The sequence below is a fragment of the Podospora anserina genome, chromosome 1, assembly GCF_000226545.1.
Source record: "Podospora anserina S mat+ genomic DNA chromosome 1, supercontig 4".
In the NCBI taxonomy this organism is placed as follows: Eukaryota; Fungi; Ascomycota; class Sordariomycetes; order Sordariales; family Podosporaceae; genus Podospora; species Podospora anserina.
In genome coordinates this window covers 658931-677522 of record NW_001914853.1, presented here as the reverse complement: position 1 = coordinate 677522, position 18592 = coordinate 658931, and the positions used below count along the sequence as shown (strand labels likewise).

Genomic DNA, 18592 nt, shown 5'->3' with positions numbered 1-18592 from the left:
TGGCCAAGTTTGTAGTCGAAAACGAAGCAACTGTAGACAAAGCTCACTGCTACATGTACGAGCTTTGGTCTCTGCTCATGACATCGTCTATAATATTACCAAACAAAAATGCTGCGAGTTGCTGTGGGATGTTAAAGATGCTCTGATAAAAGACTGTGTCTCGGTGTCCTCCTGTCAAGTCAGGCCCTGTCTTTGACCGCCGCCAATCACAACGCACGAAATGCATTGGTAACACAACCTCCCAGCCACTGCCAGTGAATCCGGAAGTCTCAAACATACTCGTCCAAATGGACGATCTCATAGGTATCTCGCCAGCGGAGATCCCCGAGGTAGCATTCCATACCTAGAGTCTGAGTTGGATGATGCCTTGGCGGGGAAGATGTAGAATTAACGTGGAAAGTGAAGCTTGACGACTTTTCTATGGTCCATGAAAAAGTATTGTTTTCCTGTGTGTGTCAATGAAGGGCAGAAACCGCTCGAGTTGTGTTTCAGATGGGCCAGTCGCTACTGATCACAAGTACTCAGCCAACGGAGTTCTGAAGCCAAGTGTAATAAGACCGGCTCCTCTTTCTTCCACTTACTATAAAGTGATAAAAAGGTGTGAAGACCAGAGCAAAGATTAATTTCCCAGGGCAGCCTGAGCCATCCCATCCCATCCATCACTGCATTCAAGCATGAAAACGCCGCTATATCTCTAAGAGATCCCACCTATACCCCAAACCTTGACTTTAAGTCTCATCATCATGAAAAGAAATGACTCGCAAAATGGTATAATCAAACCGAGAGGATGACCACACTCCAGGTATCACCTAAAAAACTCCAAACCATCGCCTATACCGCCCCTTGTGGCCCATCCTTTCCAATCTTGCACACCCCCTCCAAAACCTTCAACCACTTCCCTGGCTTCGCAATATGTGTATTCCTCAAATGCTGTCTGAAATTATCAGCCCTGTAGAAATGCTTCTCCCGATCGCACTCCCCAAACTTGTGAACTCTTTCCATGTGGGAGATGAGTTCTGCTTCGTCTCTCTCGATACTTTCTGCATCTGCCTTCGTTGAAGTTTCCCCTGCAGATGGTAACGTTTCGTCTTTTATCGCCGAGGTCTTTCGAGCAAAGCCACCGCCACAGAACCCGCACACATCCCACACCGCCCCATTAGGGAATATTTCCATATGAAAGGCTAGCAGCGGATGCGTGAGAGCTTTGCAGGACCATGATTCAGACTTTAGATGGATAGCATTGATGTGTCTTTCGGCTTCGGTGGGTGACTTGAAGCGTTTCTTGCACTGCGCGTTGGTGCATAGATGGGGCTTTTCGGCTTCATGTGCACTGGTGCGCGGTTAGAAGTTGGCTTGTCACATGCAAAGCTGAGATACTCACGATAATTCCTCGTATGTTCGGAAGTGGCGTGGCCCTCGTGGGCAACATTCGCACACGAACTTCAAGATCTCTTCTGGCTCGAGTCCCTCCCCTTCACTGACAACCATATCCAGATCAACCTCCCCAATTACAGCTGAATATCGCGGATTGGTCAGGATGGAAGGCTCATATAAGCTTGTGTGTGCCGTCGATAACGTCTGAGCCAGACTGTCGGAGCTAAGATTGGACGAGAAGATGGTAGATGGCTGTGCTGAAAATCTGCTATCGATGGAGTTCCTTTGTAAGTAGATGCGAGAGGATCGTGTCGATGTTGTGAAAGCACCGTCATTTGGTGAGATGGGGGATGGCATGGAATGCAGAGATGCCGATCCAACAGACGAAGTCTTCTTGTGGCCAGATACATCCAGATGCTGGCCTTGGCATTTAACTTGTTGTTCGACAAAGTCAAGACTGCCGATCTGCAACAGCTTTCTCAGAAATTGATATGAAGTCCGAATTCCATTACTGGCCCACTGATCCACCTCGAAAGCCACACGGGCAGATGAATGGGCAAGTTCGGGGACTGAAGTCTCAGGAATGACCGAGTTGTCTGTCAACGCATATTGAAGGCGTCCACCAATGAGTGGGTCATACTTCGCCGAGGCAGCCGTGAACAATAACGCTGCTAAATGCAGATACTGTGTAGTCGATAGATCTTCGGCCGGCACGTCATCCGTTGGCTTGAATCGTAGCTGCTTCTCAATAGCAATTAATGCATGACGGACATAGCTTTGAATGCATAGGCTGTAGAAGGTTGACAGCCACCACCTTCGGTCTCTCATGTTCTCCTTGTTAAACATGACAGCAGAAAGCTCATCGACGTACGCCGTAACCTGACGGTAGAGATTGCGAATGCAGTCGACCTGGCAGTCACCACTGCTGCAGTCGTCATGGGCCGTGGGGACCAAGAGCTGTGCTGAGTGGAGTCGAAGTCCTTCCAGACAGTGTCTCAAACACACCATGGAGAGGAAGACTACCGACGTCTGTACAACCCTGTTAGCTCTGATATGTCTCAGTTAGACGACAATCAACCTACCTGGCCAACCTCGGACTCGTAAATGCAGGCTGTCTCCAGCATCCCCATGAAGTTCTCCCAAGACTTGATTTCGAGCAACGACCCCAGCAGAGCGTTGTTCTCGGACAGCTCCCAGGCAATGATGGCAATTAGCTCGGCATAGGTCACAGGGTTCCCATCACAGGGCGTATTCTGTTGGTGTAGAGAGTCCCTGTCACGGTAACGACCTGCATCAATGAATGCATAAAAGGAGGCTTTCAGCCCGAAATCACAGATTGACAGCTTGTCCGATGCCCCTTCAAAGACGGCTTTCATATCTGCCAACCGCTGACTTTCGGCTGATAGTAGGCATCTTTCAGCAAGATCTACTGAACGGCAACGGCGGCTGCTGTTGCTTGAGAGATGACATTCCAGGCTCTGAAGGGGACAAAGAAGCTGCGTAGGAAGGGAATCGCCTAGAGGTCCACGGCGACATCCTATCAAAGGCCACAATGGTGCGTCTTCCCCCAGGTTGGGCATGGCAACGCTTTCCAATTGCAGGCAACACCGACATGGGGTGCCAGGGTCACACTTGCGACGCAGGACTTTGCATCTCCAACAAGCGCCGCCCACTGTCTCCAACTCTCTCATACCTCGTCGGCCGTTCTCTGTGAGCGGTCCACGTCTCCCACCCTTGGCAACGGAAGCCTTGAGGGTCGAGACATGCTTGCTGATCGAGTCAGTGATACGCTCGCTGCGGCTCGGATGACGTGATAGCGCTTGGTGAGGTTTGGCAACTATGGAGTCGGGTTGTGGTTGTTGTAATGGTGCTTTTTGGATAGGTGCAACAGCTGCCCTTACATCAAAGTGTGGGAGCTGAGGCGGCTGAAAGTGAGATAGTGAAAATACAGATTCGCCAGGAAGGCAGCTGACGGCGTTTAGTTCCACAGAAGCGCGGGGGGGTGAAGTGGATAAACGCCCAGACGAAGGCCGCGGCCCGGATGGAAGTTGGGTGGGTTCGAAGCGTGAAATCAGTACTTCTTGACTACGGACGTTGTGGTTGTACTCCAACCCCAACTCAATAGCCAGTGTATGCAAGATGACAGCCTTGGCCGGGTCGACATTCTTGAATCGAATCTCGTCTCCGCACCATCCCTTTGACAGCAGGGACAGTTGCTTGCGAAGACGCTCCCTGGCAAGGTCGTGTGACCCATCCTCAGGAGGCCTGTGGTTGATGTTGGGTAAGGGTGGGTTAAAGGGAGGAAAGTAACCTTCGTCTTCGGCAAAGAGGTAGTCATAGGGAAGCCCGTTCGGTGGATGATAATTCGGGTTCACTTCGAATGAGTGGAGCTGCTGGGGGTCGATGTGATTGATGGGTGAGTTGAAGTCAATGGCCCACGACATTTCATCGAAGTCCATGTCGAGGTCCATTGGGTCACCCACAGCGTCCATACCGATAGGTCCACCATGGACCGAAAGATGACCAAAGCCTAGCCCGGCATCACTTGTCTGGACACCCATCCCGAGCGGGAGATTGGACGCATAGTGGTGACCGTCTGGACGAAATGAAACGCGAAGGGATTAGCATGATTGCACTCCCTTAATGTAATCTAACGAGAGACTTACCCATTGCCCGCACAGCGATACGTCGTCAGATTAAGGTATTACCAACGGTGAGATAGATCGTACACAACGTTGCGATTGTCGCAAGCACGCGTCAACCGTGGAGTGTGCTGTGGGGTTGGTGGGCGGAACGGAGAAGCGTGGACGGCCTGCTGAAGCCACTGCCGCCGGTAGGTCCGTCCGGTTCTCCCTTCCGTGACGGGTGGCTCCAGGTCAACAACTACCCCATTCACCTGAGGAGACTAATTAGAAGACAAGTTGTTGGGATTACTTTTGGGTTGTGATGTCATGTGCTCACGGCGGTCCCCGTTGGTCACTGGGTGAGTGGAGGGGAATTGGATGAAGAAAACTTTCCAACCTGCAACGAAAACGTTTGACGAAACCCGCCGGAGTCCTCAGCCGACAGAGAAAACAGCAGCCCCAGGCATCTCAGCCTGTGCATGTGCGGTCCGCCGTCTGGGCGGGCAGGCCGCCAACTAGGCCCGTCAAGCCTGCCCAATCCCACCCGCAAAATCCTCGGTGAGCGGTGGGGGTGGGACGACTCCGTTTCCCGTTCGAGGTTAGCGGCGCCCCTATTGATGGGAAGGCACGGAGGGATCTTGTCTACGGCCCTGCCCTGACCCCAAACTGCCGCAACAGAGCATTGCTTGGCTGGCGCACGGCTGCGGCACCAAGCATTCTGTCCCAGTCCCTTTCACGAGGACCGCTGCCTGCCACGTGCCGATTCACAGGGTCACAAACGGAGCAGCAGGGATGCTGACATAATTCTACCAGAGCCTGGAGGGCACTGACCACATGTTAGTGTTGTGGTCTTGGTTCTGTTTTCTCCCCTTGCTACTACACAAGTCTCCATGACACGATCCATATCAGAAAAATGGCAATGTTGACATACTGAGAAGCCAGAGGTATTCTTATTATAAGCAAAAGTTTGATATCTACTACTGGACTTTGATCTCGCTCCGGTCCAGTCGACAGAACCTGAAGACTTGTCGAAACTGAATAGCCAGGGCCCGATGATTTCCTGAATCCAGCGTATCACTCAAAGTTCTCCCTAAGCATTTGCATTTGAAGTGGAGAACATTAGTACCATCATCTGATTTCTATTATCAGTTCTTGAATCTCCAAGCAAAAGGCTAGCTACGGGAAGGATGTGACGGAGACAACTGCCGTCGTAAATCTCCCCCGCACTGCACGTCAGCTTCCAAACTCCAAATGTGAAACCGGACCCTGCAGCGGGGGTGGTCTAGAATTGAGTAGACTCTCTTTCTTGAATATTTATTTTCATGGAGAAAGACCATGCGGACATTACGATTTCTCAAAGCGACCCCCAGTCATGGAACCCCAGGAAACAGGAGCACCATGCAAAAGACTTGTATCACCTCATGATCCTCCCCTTAGGAGTAAGCAGTGCTATGTTACAACACCACCACCCCTAATTTCTAACACCAGTCCCAGTCCTTATCGTCGGTGCTGGCCTGGGAGGATGCGCTGCAGCCATTGCCCTCCACCACCACGGCCACGAAGTTGTCGCAGTCCTAGACAAAGTCCGCAACTTCACCCGCCTCGGCGACTCCCTCGGGCTAGGAGAAAATGCCTACAAACTCCTCGCCCGATGGGGCTGCAACATCAAAGAAATTCAAGAAATCGGCAACCAGGCCCCCACCATGAAAATCAGACGTTGGCACGACGGGAAAGTTCTTGCTGAGCAACCCCTGATGGACATGGCAGGATATATCGGTCACCGCGGTGACTACCACGACATCTTCCTCAAATGGTTTTCCCCCCTCCCCCTTTCCTCTACCAACCTAACATATACTAACCTCACCCCCTTCAGGGTCCGCGAAAGAAACATCCCCATCCTCATGTCCTCCGACGTAACCTCCTACACTGACACAACACCACCAACCGTAACCCTCTCCACTGGCAAGTCCCTCTCCGCCGACCTCATAGTCGCAGCAGACGGCATCAAATCCCTCGCCCGCCCCCTCGTCCTCTCCCACCACGACGACCCCATCTCCACCGGCTACGCCTGTTTCCGCGCTTACTTCTCCCCTTCCGAGGAAATGAAAGCAGACCCAGCCCGCAACGCGTTCCTCTCCCAAGACAGCGTCAACTTTTGGATCGGGCCCGACACCCACGTCGTTCAGAACACACTCCGAGGAGGGGGGGAGTTCAACTGGATACTTACTCACAAAGACGACGGGGACATTCCCGAGTCGTGGTTTCAGCCGGGGGATATGGACGAAGTCCGGAAGTTGGTGGCAGATATTGATCCTGATATCAGGTATGCGATCATGTCTACGGAGAGGTGTCTAGACTGGAAGATCTGCTACCGGAAGCCGTTGTCTACGTGGGTGTCACCAAAGTCGCATCGGATTGTCTTGCTGGGGGACAGCTGTCATGCTCATCTGCCGACGTCGGCACAAGGGGCTAGTCAGGCGACGGAGAGTGCGGGTGTTTTGGCGGTTTGTCTGGGTTTGGTAGGGAGGGACGAAGTCGAGGTTGCTACCAGGGCCTACGAGAAGCTCCGCTTCCCGAGGGTGAGGGTAAGTCAAACCCATGGGGAGGATTTGCGAGATCGATGGCACAATGTTCTCAAGAATGTGGATGATGATATGGATATTGATCCAGAAATGGTGAAAATTAAGGTATGTGTCATATATGTCCTATTCTCTACCTGCCTATACATCGCAAGCTCTGTACTCATCTCTCCACAGAACCGACCGTTATACGTATTCGACGCAGAAAAAGATGCCGTTGAGAAATGGGATGGGGTGGCGTCGAGAATCCGGCGGGAGTTGATGACGGGCCAGATAGAGCCTCTCTGCGATGAATGAGCCCAGCGACTTCAAGACCCTCAATAGGGACCCCTGTACACAAAGTTGACCTTCTCCCAGGACGGTCGATCGCCGTTCAGGGCAGCAAACCTCCACATTGGTATAAAGGTTGCTCGGTTTTCGTACATCAAGGCCTCTGACCTAGGATAACCCGCATAGGAGCACCGACACCCCCTACAAACAGCGTTAGCAAATCATTGGCCATGGATCTGTCATGCATGATTTCTTGCCTACCTTTTTATGAGCCCGAATTCCTGTTGCACAGACTTTGAGTCATAACAGGTCACTGCTCGTCCAGCAGACCAGGTCCCATGTGTCGGTTTGCAATCCATTTCCCAGGGGTGAACGACCCGAAGACGAGACACTTTGGCGAGCATATCCTGGGTAAAGGCAATATTGGCTTCTGTGAGATGCTTTTTCAGATGACGCTCAACCCATAGGTTGCTGCTACTTCCAAAACCTCTCTGGCAGTTGCCGCCACTGCATCCATTGCACATGAATTGGCAAGTCATGAGATTGAAGGCCCAGCTATGCACGTTGTACGATTCCGCCTCACTGTCGTTACACTTTTTGCATGTCATGGGCAAGTCCTGGGTAAGCTCCGCATGAACTTCCTTGCAGCTGGAAGAAAAGGCCCAGGTGGGGGTTTGGAGGAGGATTCGCTGTAGAAGAAAAGGAGCTTTCTGAGCCAATTCGGCATAGGCCTTGACTCCTGTGTCGATGGTGCTTTTGAAGAACCTGCACACACGGCGAAGATTGGTGAGTGTTGGTATGTCGAGGTCAGATGAGATGATCTGGAAGATGAGCTCGTTTGGAAGCCTGGAGAATAGCCCAAGAGGGGTTCGCCGGGTGGTGCGGGCTTTGGGCGTGACAAGGGTCACGGCCGCAGAGACTTTCTTGGTTTTGTTCCGTCTTCTCGTTGCCCGGTCTTGACGTTTAGCTTTGCGTCTGTTCTGCTCGTCCTTCTCAGGCTTTTCTGTCTGTTGCCGCCGAGGCCTCAGCGAGTAGCGCGGTTCCAGCCTCATTCTCCTACAACCATTCCAAGGCAGTAATTGTTTTCTTGGAGTTGTGCCGGTCCTCTTCTGCCGCTTCATCGGTCTTGTTGGTGCCATGGTAACTTGTTGTTCACTTAAACGCTTTACTGTTGGTAGCGGTCGAGGCCTGAGCAAATGTGCCTTACGCGTAGTGGTGGGCCTTCGTATCTGTGTATTCGGACCTGGATATATGCATATGATACCTGATGGTAGACGTCGCCGTGGGGCCCTTCCTCCAGTTGACTTCCGGGCAGTTTGCTTTGTTCGGGCCATAGTGCGAAAAGGGCGAAGTTGACAGAAAAAGTTGGGTCCAATACATATATTCCAGGCCTTCAGTCAAGGTTAGGGACGAGATTAGGTTTGAGCGGGGTACCTGAATTTTGTGTGCAAGAAACCTTGATCTTAAATAGTTGGGTCCGCACAGGCAGCGGCAGGCAGCAGCGCAGCACCAACGACATTTTATGGATGACATAAAACGCCATGCCTAACAAGTCCACCACCAACTCCACCATTCAACTTCACCATTCAATGTTACTACGTTGCAATGGAAGACAGGACACTCCGTCATGTGATTTTATGCAGTCCCGCTGAGGACAACCTCAAGCTCAAAGCCTCCATGAACGATATAGAATTAAGTAAGCACGGAATGAGGGGACCTCCAAAAAGTCTCAAATACGTGGCAAATGGTCCACAAATTTCCTATTGTTTCTCATAATACTAATAAAAGCCTTGGTGTCGTTGTATAATGGGAGATGGATATTGTAGAATGATAGGTTCCGGTCTAATTTCTAATAGTCTATCATCTACATACCTTAGTCTGGAACCAAATATTCCGCGCAGATGTCATCTTCCTTTACCCCTGCCGCCTTTTCAGGATTCTTTTCAGATGGAAGGTGCCATCCAAATAGGATGGTATCAAGCGGACTTGAGCAGGAGGAAGGTTGCTTCAAATCCTTCGGTACTTTGGATATGCGAGACGCTCTTGGCTCCGTGATAGCTCGTTGCCGAGTTTATGACTCTATGTGCCAGCCGACTGGACTTGACAAAAGAATCAGTGTGATAAACTACATGAAGCCTCGTTACCGACCTGAATCAAGATTTTCAAGTTGCTTTATCGACGGGCAGGGGATCTGAACTGTAATTCTTTCGTCTTGGCCCGTGGTTGAAGGAGCCACACGATAGCGGCGTCAAAAGTCAGCGCTAAGCGCCGACAAAAGTCCGCTAATCTAGCCCAGGTCTCGCTTGAGGATTGTGGATCCAACCTCTTTTTGAACTTGAATGGAAGAACAACACCCTCATTCAACACCACACACGTGCATCAGTTGCATTGAACGATCCTTTCGACCTGTCCCTGCATTCTTAGAGGACCATCTGTCCGACCTCGTTTGCTGTCTCAGGCAAGCTAAGCCGACACCACGTGGGGACTGAACATTACGAATGAGCCCCGGGAGCACCCGTCAAACTTCCTTATCTCCCTCCTTCCCGCCCACCTTCCTTACCCATCCCGAAGGAACATCCTGATGGACGGCAGTCTCCCATGACAGGAAGACAGGATGAGATGCTTGCCTGGTTAACGATATCGCCATGATCAGCAACGCCTGTGGATGGGATTAACAGTGCGCAACGGTCTTGGTTGGTTTCCACCAACACGATTGGCCACTTGGTTGCCATAAGCGGGACTTACCCATCTTGGCTCAACCCATCGTATATATCGTCACTGCTGACTGGTTTCGTCCAGATCCCGAACCATCAAAGTGTCGAGGACCAAGTACGCGAGCGGCGCATGGGACTCGACATCGACAAAAGAACGCCTGACGAGCTCCCGCACAAGAACAGATCACGTGGCGTCTGGGGCTTCCCTCTTGTTTGTTTGCAGGTCATCGCTATTTCGAAAGATCTAGGCAAAGACGACAACATGATCCGCTTGCCTGCCATGCTGGTGGCAAAGTCTTGTCCGGCAGCATTTTCCAAAGTAGGCCGTGCCAGACGGATACATTCTCATGTGGAACTTGCCTTGCGGATGACTGTGCCTGTTGATAGGCGAACATCTCTGCGGCACGGGGGCGTTGTTTGGTTCATGCTGAAGGATCATCATCCCATTCGATGGTTCCCTTTTGCTGCAGCGCCGCCGAGGAGCGGACGCTGCCCCTAACAAGTCCTGCTTGTACCCCCGTTCCACAGATTCAACCAAGATTGCGAGGCAAAACCAATTCCATAAGGCCCAGTGTCCTTCCCCATCCCTGAACCTCCTTTCCAACCGTTCGGTCGAGCTCCCGTCCCCCCCTGCGTTAGCCGAGACCCAAAGGACGGGGATGCGTAGGCTGGCGTTCAACAGTCTTGCCTCACGCCACCACCTCCACAGCTCAGATCTGGAGTTGATATAAGAACCACGATGCAAGCACAGACGACAAGCAAGGAGGCGGGTTCCTTCGTCGAGTCTGGGGTGCACGGCTCCGCCATGTCATCAACCCTTCCATCGCAAGGGCAGCCGCCTATCGCCGAGCTCACACTACCACCCATGCCCAGGAGGCAGTCGTGCGATCGTTGTCACGAACTCAAGGTCCGCTGTGTCACGGATGGGCATGACAACAATACACTCGGTCTCGGGGTCATAGGCGAAGAGAGTGAAGCTAGTCGTGGGAGGTCGGTGATAGCGCCAATACCTTGTGCAAGGTGCTCCAAGGCAGGGGCGGTTTGCATTTTCAGTCGTATGTTTCCGGAATACTAGACTGCTCTAAGATCCGCTACATGTACTGACATTGCTTGTAGCCCAGCTCCGGTCCGGCCGTCCAAGGGTACACCGACATCCGGTTAGGAAAAGAGCGAGGCGGTCATCCAGGTGTCCATCTTCACCAGCCGAACTCTCCCCAACTCATTCCCAGTCCCTATCACCGAGACCCTCTGCATTCAACTTCCCGCTACCGGAGACCAGGCCAGGTATTGAAAGACAATCACAATCCCGAACAGCGCCCTTACTTCTGTCGACAACTGCATCGCCAAACTTTGACGTTGTCTATAGGAGACCCGATTTGAACACTCCAACAACACTTCTGTCAGACTTTGGGTTGCCAGGACACCAAGGTCATTTCCCAAATAGACAGGACCACTTCCATCCTCTGCCACATACGGCCGAAGATTCCAGTAGTGAATTTGGGCCTTCTTTTTCCGAAAGCATACTCAGCGCAACCTCAGCGACAACCGACAATACATGGATGTTTTCCGGCTCAGCCGAAAATCTTCTTGAAGAAGCCACTCAAGCTAACCTCCGCATCAATCGCGCTGGAAGAATGTTGAGTACCCTCGCCCGAGCGCTGTTGACAGTAGCTTCACCAGCGATCAATGAAATCTTCGATGCAGGCTGCTCACTGATCAGCTTCATGGACCGTTACGCCACACGACAAATGATATCACCCCACATACCCCTGGAAAGGAGGAGAGCCAGTTCGGATGTGTATAGAATACCCCATGGCGCCATAGGAAGCTCAGCACCCATCAGCAAGGCTACCGATACTGCCATTTCTCTCATGGCTCTGGCCTCCCACCAAATGCTCTTGGGCATTTTTGAAGATCTTTGCAGTTCATTTCTCTCGCAAATCAACTCGGGTCAGGCAGCCACACCACCCAACACGCCATCAACGGGGGCCTTCTTTGGCTCATCGCACAGTCAGATGCTTGCCATGACCAACTTGATCAGCCATCTCATGGAGCAGCTAGATCGTGCTTTGCGATCATTGGCAGTTGGCCAACAAGACGCTCCCGAAGGTTCCGAAGGGCTTATCGCGGCGGCATCGGTGGCGGTGGCTTCGACACATGACGCCGAGTTTGATCATGCGCTGGGCTTTGGTCATCCTCCACCGCCTAGCCAGGCACATCAAGAACCGGATTTCGATGGACAGAAACACAATAGAAGAACGCCACAAACGCTACAGGAAGGTGTAGTCAGCGTAATTTTCAATCAGGTGGAGCAGCGGCAAACTCGAGCAAGAGAACAAGTCCTTATGTTGAGAAGGTTGTTAGGGGGGAGAAGTTGATGTATGATTATGGCGGTTTGGCAGATCTGGCATCTTTTCGTTTCTTGTGTATCTTGATCTTTTTGTTTCAATTGCTTGTACATTTTACCAACAACACACACATGCCGTCATCCTTATCCATAGTAGATACACTGTTTTGTTAGGACCGTCGTGCCTACACTCCAACGACGAACCAGGGTTGCAATCGCGGTTCGTTGGGTATTGTTTGTTTGTTGATCAAAAGCATTGATGCGTCCCGCAGCTCTTTACAGAACACCTCTGCCGGCTTCACCGAATGAGACCTCTCTCTCTCTCTCTCTCTCTCTGGGGGGCCGATCCCACAACATCGCGCACCTCATCAGTGAGGCGGGGGCGCTGGGCAAGAGTCACGGAGAGCGGTGGACGGTGATGCGGTTTGGTGGCGTGGTCAGGGGAGGTTGAGTGGACTGTCTGGTAAAATATCCGGAAAGGGGGAAGAAGGGTAAGGCTCATCCGTGATGAACAGACCAATGCGCGGGTGAGGCGATAAGGAGACCACGTCGTCATTTTTATGGAAAAAAGGGTACCATAGACCTTCTTGTTGATTGGGGTCGGTCGTTGGCGTTTTGGTACAGTTTCATTGATGATACTTGAGTGCCGCAGCCCGGCTTTGATGGGGATGCAGTTAGTAAGGGGAGATAATTGGAGAAATGCGACACAGGAGAGAATTTGTCTGTTTCTGTTATGGCCCCCAAGGAGAGGAGAGGGGGAGGGGTTAGGAGTTGCTGAATGGTGAGGCAGATGATGGGGTGAGTTTGGGAGTGATAGGAGGCTGAGGTCAGACTGTTTGTTGGCTGGTAGAAAGGCACAACATGGAGACAAACAACGAGATTGTTGGGCACTTGCTGAGTCAGGACGAGACGGCATCATGATGTTGGCTGAGGAAGACTTTTTGCTTCAGACTTTTCAACAGCGAAGATGCAGTAGACCGAGGGGAGATAAATGATTGGTCGCCCTACAGCTGACGTTTGACGGACGGGAAGATGACTAGGGGCGGGAAGCTGCAGCCTGGGAGGGCTGGGCGGGACGGCATCGAGGGGATTTTCAGCTTCAGAATGCGACGTCAGCTTGGGAGGTGGGCTGACGAATCCGAGGGGTTGGTTAGGATCAGAAGTCGAGGTTATATCAAGAGGCATCGGAGCAGATGATCCCCGTGTCATCATATCACATCTTGAAGCATGACTTGCATCTAGGGAATAAGCGAAGAGAAAAAGAACCTGGAGCGTGTGGATGATGTTCTCCTTCAATTGGATACCGTCGTCCCTGCCGCGCAAGTGCCCACCTCACCTTGCCATCTGATCTCACCCCACCCGCCGGCCGAGATCGACCCAGACTCGGACTCGCTCACATATCGTTTCAGCAACGTCTTGTTCGTTTCCTCTTTGACCAATCTCATCATCAAGTCCATGCCACACCAGTTCTGTTCACATCTCAACATGCATCATCACCACCCTCCCCCTTTCCAGATCCAGCCCTCACCTCCGCTCCCCCATCTTTAGCCCCTTAAACGACCTCGTCACCTCAGTAATCGCCTTCTCAACCGGTAACCTCTCAATCGAACTCGCCCCGTAAAACCCATGCACCCCCTTCGTTCGTTCCAGCACATACCCCGCATCCTCTGGGCTGGCAATCGCACCCCCATGACAAAGCACGATAATCTCGGGATTGACCGCATACACCGCATCTCTAATCGCCTGCACCCGTTCCACACAGTCACCCAACGCCTTATTATTCCCCCCCTCGGCCTCCTGCGCACCAATGGAACCCCCCGTCGTCAACCCCATATGCGCCACGACAATATCCGCCCCAGCCTTGGCCATGAGTCTGGCTTCGTCTGGGTTGAAGACGTAGGGCGTGGTCAGCATTTCCAACGCCCGGGCCTCCTTGATGAGATTAACTTCTAGATCGTACCCCATGCCGGTTTGTTCGAGGTGAACACGGAACTGACCGTCGATGAGGCCGACGGTGGGAAAGTTTTGGATGCCGCAGAGGCCGAGGGATTTGAGGTGACGGAGGTAGGAGGGGAGGTAGGAGGGGAGGTAGGGGTCTGAGGCGCAGATGCCAGCTAGGACGGGGGTGCGATGGACTATGGGAAGTATTTCTTTTGCCTTTGTGGAAAGGGTGAGTATATGGGGTGAGGGAAAATTGGAATGATACTGACCATCTCGAACATAATGTCGTTGGCGTTGCCGTAGGGCATGAGGCCGGCTAGGGAGCCGCGGCCGGCCATGCGGAAGCGGCCGCTGTTGTAAATTATTATTAGGTCGCCGCCGGCAGACTCGACGAATTTCGCGGAGAGACCTATGCCGGCTCCGGAGCCGAGGATGGGGATGCCGGCGTTGATTTGGGAGCGGAGGCGGTGGAGGATTTCGTGGCGGTCGGTGGGGGGAGGCATTTTTAGTAGGTTTTTGACTGCTGACTGTGAAGGGCGATTACCCAGTTGGACATGCAGAGTGGTTGGTTGGGATGTAAGTTTATATCACCGATGGTTGGACTAAGTGAATCGTGATCGTGTTGAACACGGATGAATATAGTACGTCACCATGTCTCGGATCGGATGACAGACGTCCGATGTGTTAGCCCGCGGGAGGGGAGTACAACATAAGTGCACTTGTTGGACCAATTGTCATATATTGTCACTTTTCTAATCGATGTCATTCATTTCTTTGCTCAGGACTAAATTCCTAAGATGCAGTATTCTCGCGGGAATTTTCAAACTCGAGTCATTCAATCAGATTTGATTGATTATCAATACCATTACCCACCATGCCCACCATCCTCATCATCGGAACGTGCGACACCAAGCTCGAACCCCTCCTCTTTTTGAGGGAATCAATCATCTCCTTCCCCTTACCTATTCCCGACCTTGAGGTCATCCTCCTAGACGTGGGTCGAAACCCGGTCGAGCACGAAGCTATTTCCATATCTCAAGAGAACCTGCTGGTGGATTGCACTGATATTTCCAACCTCGACCGGGGTGAATTTGTCGAGGTAATCTCCCGCCAGGCAACGAAAGTTGTGGAAGGGCTTTTGAGGTCGTCAAAGGGGCTGCATGGGGTCATCTCTTTGGGGGGGTCATCGGGGACGGTGCTTGCAGCGGGGATTATGAAGGGTTTGCCGTGGGGTTTGCCAAAGGTCATCGTTAGTACTGTTGCTAGTGGGGATACGGGGGGGTATGTGGGGGAGAGTGATATTGGGATGGTGAACTCGGTGGTTGATATTGCTGGGATCAATGGGTTGTTGGGGGAGGTGATTGGGAATGCAGCGGGCGGGATTGTTGGTTCTGCGGTGGTGTTTGAACATAGAAAGCACGGGGAGAGGGGAAGGGGACAAGAGAGGAAGAAAAGGTTGGGGGTCACGATGTTTGGGGTTACTACTCCTGCTGTTGACACAGTTCGTGAATGTTTCAAGGAGTGGTATGGGGACGATGTGGAGGTGTATGTTTTTCATGCTACTGGTCATGGGGGGAAGACGATGGAGAAGATGGTGAGGGAAGAGGAGTTGGATGCCGTGTTGGATTTGACCACGACGGAGGTGGCAGATTTTGTGGTGGGGGGTGTGATGAGTGCTGGGGAGGAGAGGATGACGGCGGCGGTTGAGAGGGGGATTCCATATTTGGTTTCGTTGGGGGCAACGGATATGGTTAACTTTGGGGCGAGGGACACGGTGCCGGAGCGGTTCAAAGACAGAAATTTGGTGGAGCATAATGCTGCTGTTACTGTCATGAGGACGAACAAGGAGGAAGCGAGGGACATTGGGAGGTTTATGGTGGAGAGGTTGAAAAATGCTATGAGGCCGGAGGTGGTCAGAGTGGTGATTCCGAGGGGTGGGACAAGCTTGCTTTCGAAATGTGGTGAGCAGTTTGAGGATAAGCAGGTTGACGAGGTATTGTTTGATGTGTTGCAGGAGGGCCTAAAGGGGAGTGGGATTGAATTGGTGGAGGACAAAAGAGATATTAATGATGAGGGTTTGGCGAGGATGATTGCTGGGTTAATGGGGCGATTGATGACCTAGATCTCATTGCACTGGTGGGTAGCTTGGGAGAGAATCTGGATCAAATAAGAACAAGAGAACCTGGAAGCTCTCAACCCACACTTTTGGTCTGCCTTCTTTTGGTTACATCTGTTTGCCCTATTTCGCCGACCATCTTCAATCCCCACCAAGGCTGGTTGTTGGCGAGCACCACAGCGATTGTATCCTTCTCACAACGCCACCGACGTCGGAAACATGGCCATTCCCCGCCCAAATGGATCGGCGGTGTCCAGGACTCGTGAACGACGACTTCCAAAGAGGTTGGCCGCGAGGGAAAACAACACATTGTCCCACCAAACTCGCACCACGGCACCGATTGCTTTCAAATACCACCCAAGAGCCGGAGTGATGTACAGCGTGCCATGTCTTGGTCATACCAAACGTTACAAGAGGAATAAGAGAATTCACGACCGCAAAGAGCATGGCCTTGTTGCAAAGACCGTGGACCAATTCCATCAAGTCGACGGCCTGGACTGGGGCCACCCCAATCTGACCGAGTTTATGAACAGAATGCAAGGTCAAGGAAATGAAGGCAAGGGTAAGTTTTCGATAGCATGCACGTATAGATATTACACTGCCAGGTTCCAGACAATGAAGTCATTGACATTGACGTAAAGATGGGAGAAGAGGAAGGCTTTTCTGAATCGACTGCTTTTGTCCCGAATCACACATCCTATCTGCCTCTCCGCCCAGCCAAGCCCATGGAAGTGGATGGTTCAGCCATCCCGCCTGTCCCAACCTTCACTTTCGACTTGCCTTTCCACCCGGCCAACCCCGTGTTCAAGTAGCCGGCCAACATGCCCGAAAAAACTGCCATGGTACATGTACTATACAAGAATAAACACCACCACCAAGTAGGCGGCTGTCTGTTCTGACAGAACTACGCTCTCCCGAGAACATCCCTCTGATAAAGCAGCTCATACGGAGCCCCAGATAGCTCCGGTGTGCTAGAATCATACTCTCCTCTCAACTTCCTCTCCGCCCCCCGCGTCTTGTCCTCCTCGATCCTGCCAATTGCCGCGTTCAAAGCAATCTCGGCCTTTGTCTGCTTCCCAACCACCTCATTCAAGGTATTTTCCGCCTGTCTCACCCTATCATGTGATTTTGCTGTCCTCGCCAGCTCCAGACTGTCCTGTGCGTCTGCTTGCTTATCTTTGAGACCCTGTAACTCCTTCCGGCACCTCTTGACTTCAGTGATGAGGGGATGTTGCCTGTCGTGTTCCCAGTTTTCGAGGGTATTTTTGTATTGCATGGGTTCGTGGTCGGGTATAGCTGTGGATGGGCTCTTGGTTTGTAATAACTTTTCGGCGTGGTCCTTTGTGGCGAGTAAGCCTCCTAATATAAAGACTTCCATGACGCTGGCTAGTTGGTCAGCGTTGATCCCGCCCATGTCGTCTTGTGTCCGGCCGAAGACGCGGTGGATGGTTTTGTTGTCATTGAAGAGCCTTTCGTGTTCGGAAAGTGTTTCGTCGAGGGGGGCCTGTTGCTTCACGGATGGGTCAAGCACGTGAAAGGCTTTCATGAAGTCCTCGCCGACTGCGCCGACCGCGGCACAGCAGTCGTAGGCAATGACCCTGATAAGAGGGACTACCTCTTGGAAGGGCGGCATCGACTTTGCTAATTGCTGGAACAGGTCCGATTTTCGAGAGAGGTTGAGGCGTGTGTTCAGATACCATCCAACATCGAGCTGGGGCATATATGGATCGTTAAGGGGGTCGTAGTAGAATTTGAACTCCTGCCTTAGCCACATCCACTCGAGATGAGCACCGATAGGCCCCAGTTGGAAGAGCTCCTGGAAGAACGAGCCGTCGAGACGGGCGGCCTTCGCGGCTTCGCGAGACCAAGCGTCAGACTTGAGCTTGCAACCTTGAAGGGTTCGAGTGTAGTTCTTGGCCGCTTGACGGTGGAATTTGTTGTTTGTCATGCCCATCTCTGGCCAGAGGTTGTTGCCCTCTAGTTTATACCCGCCTTGAGAGATGAACTTGTCGAATTTGTCTGTGGGGAAGGGTGCGCCGGGTACTGACTTCCACCGCTCGAATGCTTCGCTTATGTCTTGTAATGAAGAGATGAGCAAAACAGTGAGCTTTTGTGTAGGTGTCCCCCCCGGTGTCTGTACCTTGCCGGATTGGTCGACAAGGAAGTCGATGAGCTCTTCGCCTGAGAGAGGAGGTGTATGTTTTCTCTCGGCGTAGTCGTGAAACCGTCTGTTCTTGAGGCCATAGTAGAGATCTGGAGCATGGGCCACGATGTCGCTAGCACCCTTAGTGCCAATAGCAACCGGTACATGCTGCAGGTTGAGGCAGTCTAGAGTTGTTCGAAGGAACTTAGCGCGTCTGTCCGCTGGGTGATGGTTTGCTATGCAGCCGGCAAGTTCGATGGCGCCCATGCGGTGCATCTCGCTCAGAAAGATAATAGCGAGGAGGTCATCGTAGTCTTGTTCGATGTCTGTAATGACAAGAACCCGGGGTTTCATACCGGGGAGGCGGGATCTGACGACATGTTGTAGTCTCTCGTAGTAGCCATACTCCTCGGTGCCTTCAGCGAAGGGTATTTGTGGCGCCGATGTTGATGACATGTTTAAATGCGCGACTCTGTTTTGACTC

The 18592-nt window shown here is 52.2% G+C and overlaps 6 protein-coding genes across 6 annotated transcripts; 3 read left to right on the top strand and 3 right to left on the bottom strand.

Annotated features, from left to right (window-relative positions):
* Positions 1-831: 831 nt before the first annotated feature.
* PODANS_1_16290 (uncharacterized protein) lies at positions 832-3866 on the bottom strand (the record flags this gene model as incomplete). Its single annotated transcript, XM_001907033.1, has 3 exons — positions 832-1330; positions 1382-2403; positions 2457-3866. 3 exons carry the CDS (start codon positions 3864-3866, stop codon positions 832-834), a joined length of 2931 nt encoding a protein of 976 aa, XP_001907068.1.
* Positions 3867-5701: 1835 nt separating this feature from the next.
* PODANS_1_16280 (uncharacterized protein) lies at positions 5702-6874 on the top strand (the record flags this gene model as incomplete). Its single annotated transcript, XM_001907032.1, has 1 exon — positions 5702-6874. The coding sequence occupies one exon, from the start codon at positions 5702-5704 to the stop codon at positions 6872-6874; it is 1173 nt and encodes a 390-aa protein (XP_001907067.1).
* Positions 6875-10300: 3426 nt separating this feature from the next.
* PODANS_1_16270 (uncharacterized protein) lies at positions 10301-11939 on the top strand (the record flags this gene model as incomplete). The annotated part of the gene is made up of 2 exons (XM_001907031.1): positions 10301-10616; positions 10678-11939. The coding sequence occupies 2 exons, from the start codon at positions 10301-10303 to the stop codon at positions 11937-11939; spliced, it is 1578 nt and encodes a 525-aa protein (XP_001907066.1).
* A 1493-nt stretch (positions 11940-13432) lies between these two features.
* On the bottom strand, positions 13433-14352 carry PODANS_1_16260 (uncharacterized protein; the record flags this gene model as incomplete). Its single annotated transcript, XM_001907030.1, has 2 exons — positions 13433-14065; positions 14119-14352. 2 exons carry the CDS (start codon positions 14350-14352, stop codon positions 13433-13435), a joined length of 867 nt encoding a protein of 288 aa, XP_001907065.1.
* A 371-nt stretch (positions 14353-14723) lies between these two features.
* Positions 14724-15971, top strand: PODANS_1_16250 (uncharacterized protein; the record flags this gene model as incomplete). Its single annotated transcript, XM_001907029.1, has 1 exon — positions 14724-15971. The coding sequence occupies one exon, from the start codon at positions 14724-14726 to the stop codon at positions 15969-15971; it is 1248 nt and encodes a 415-aa protein (XP_001907064.1).
* Positions 15972-16869: 898 nt separating this feature from the next.
* PODANS_1_16240 (uncharacterized protein) lies at positions 16870-18564 on the bottom strand (the record flags this gene model as incomplete). Its single annotated transcript, XM_001907028.1, has 1 exon — positions 16870-18564. One exon carries the CDS (start codon positions 18562-18564, stop codon positions 16870-16872), a length of 1695 nt encoding a protein of 564 aa, XP_001907063.1.
* Positions 18565-18592: the final 28 nt, after the last annotated feature.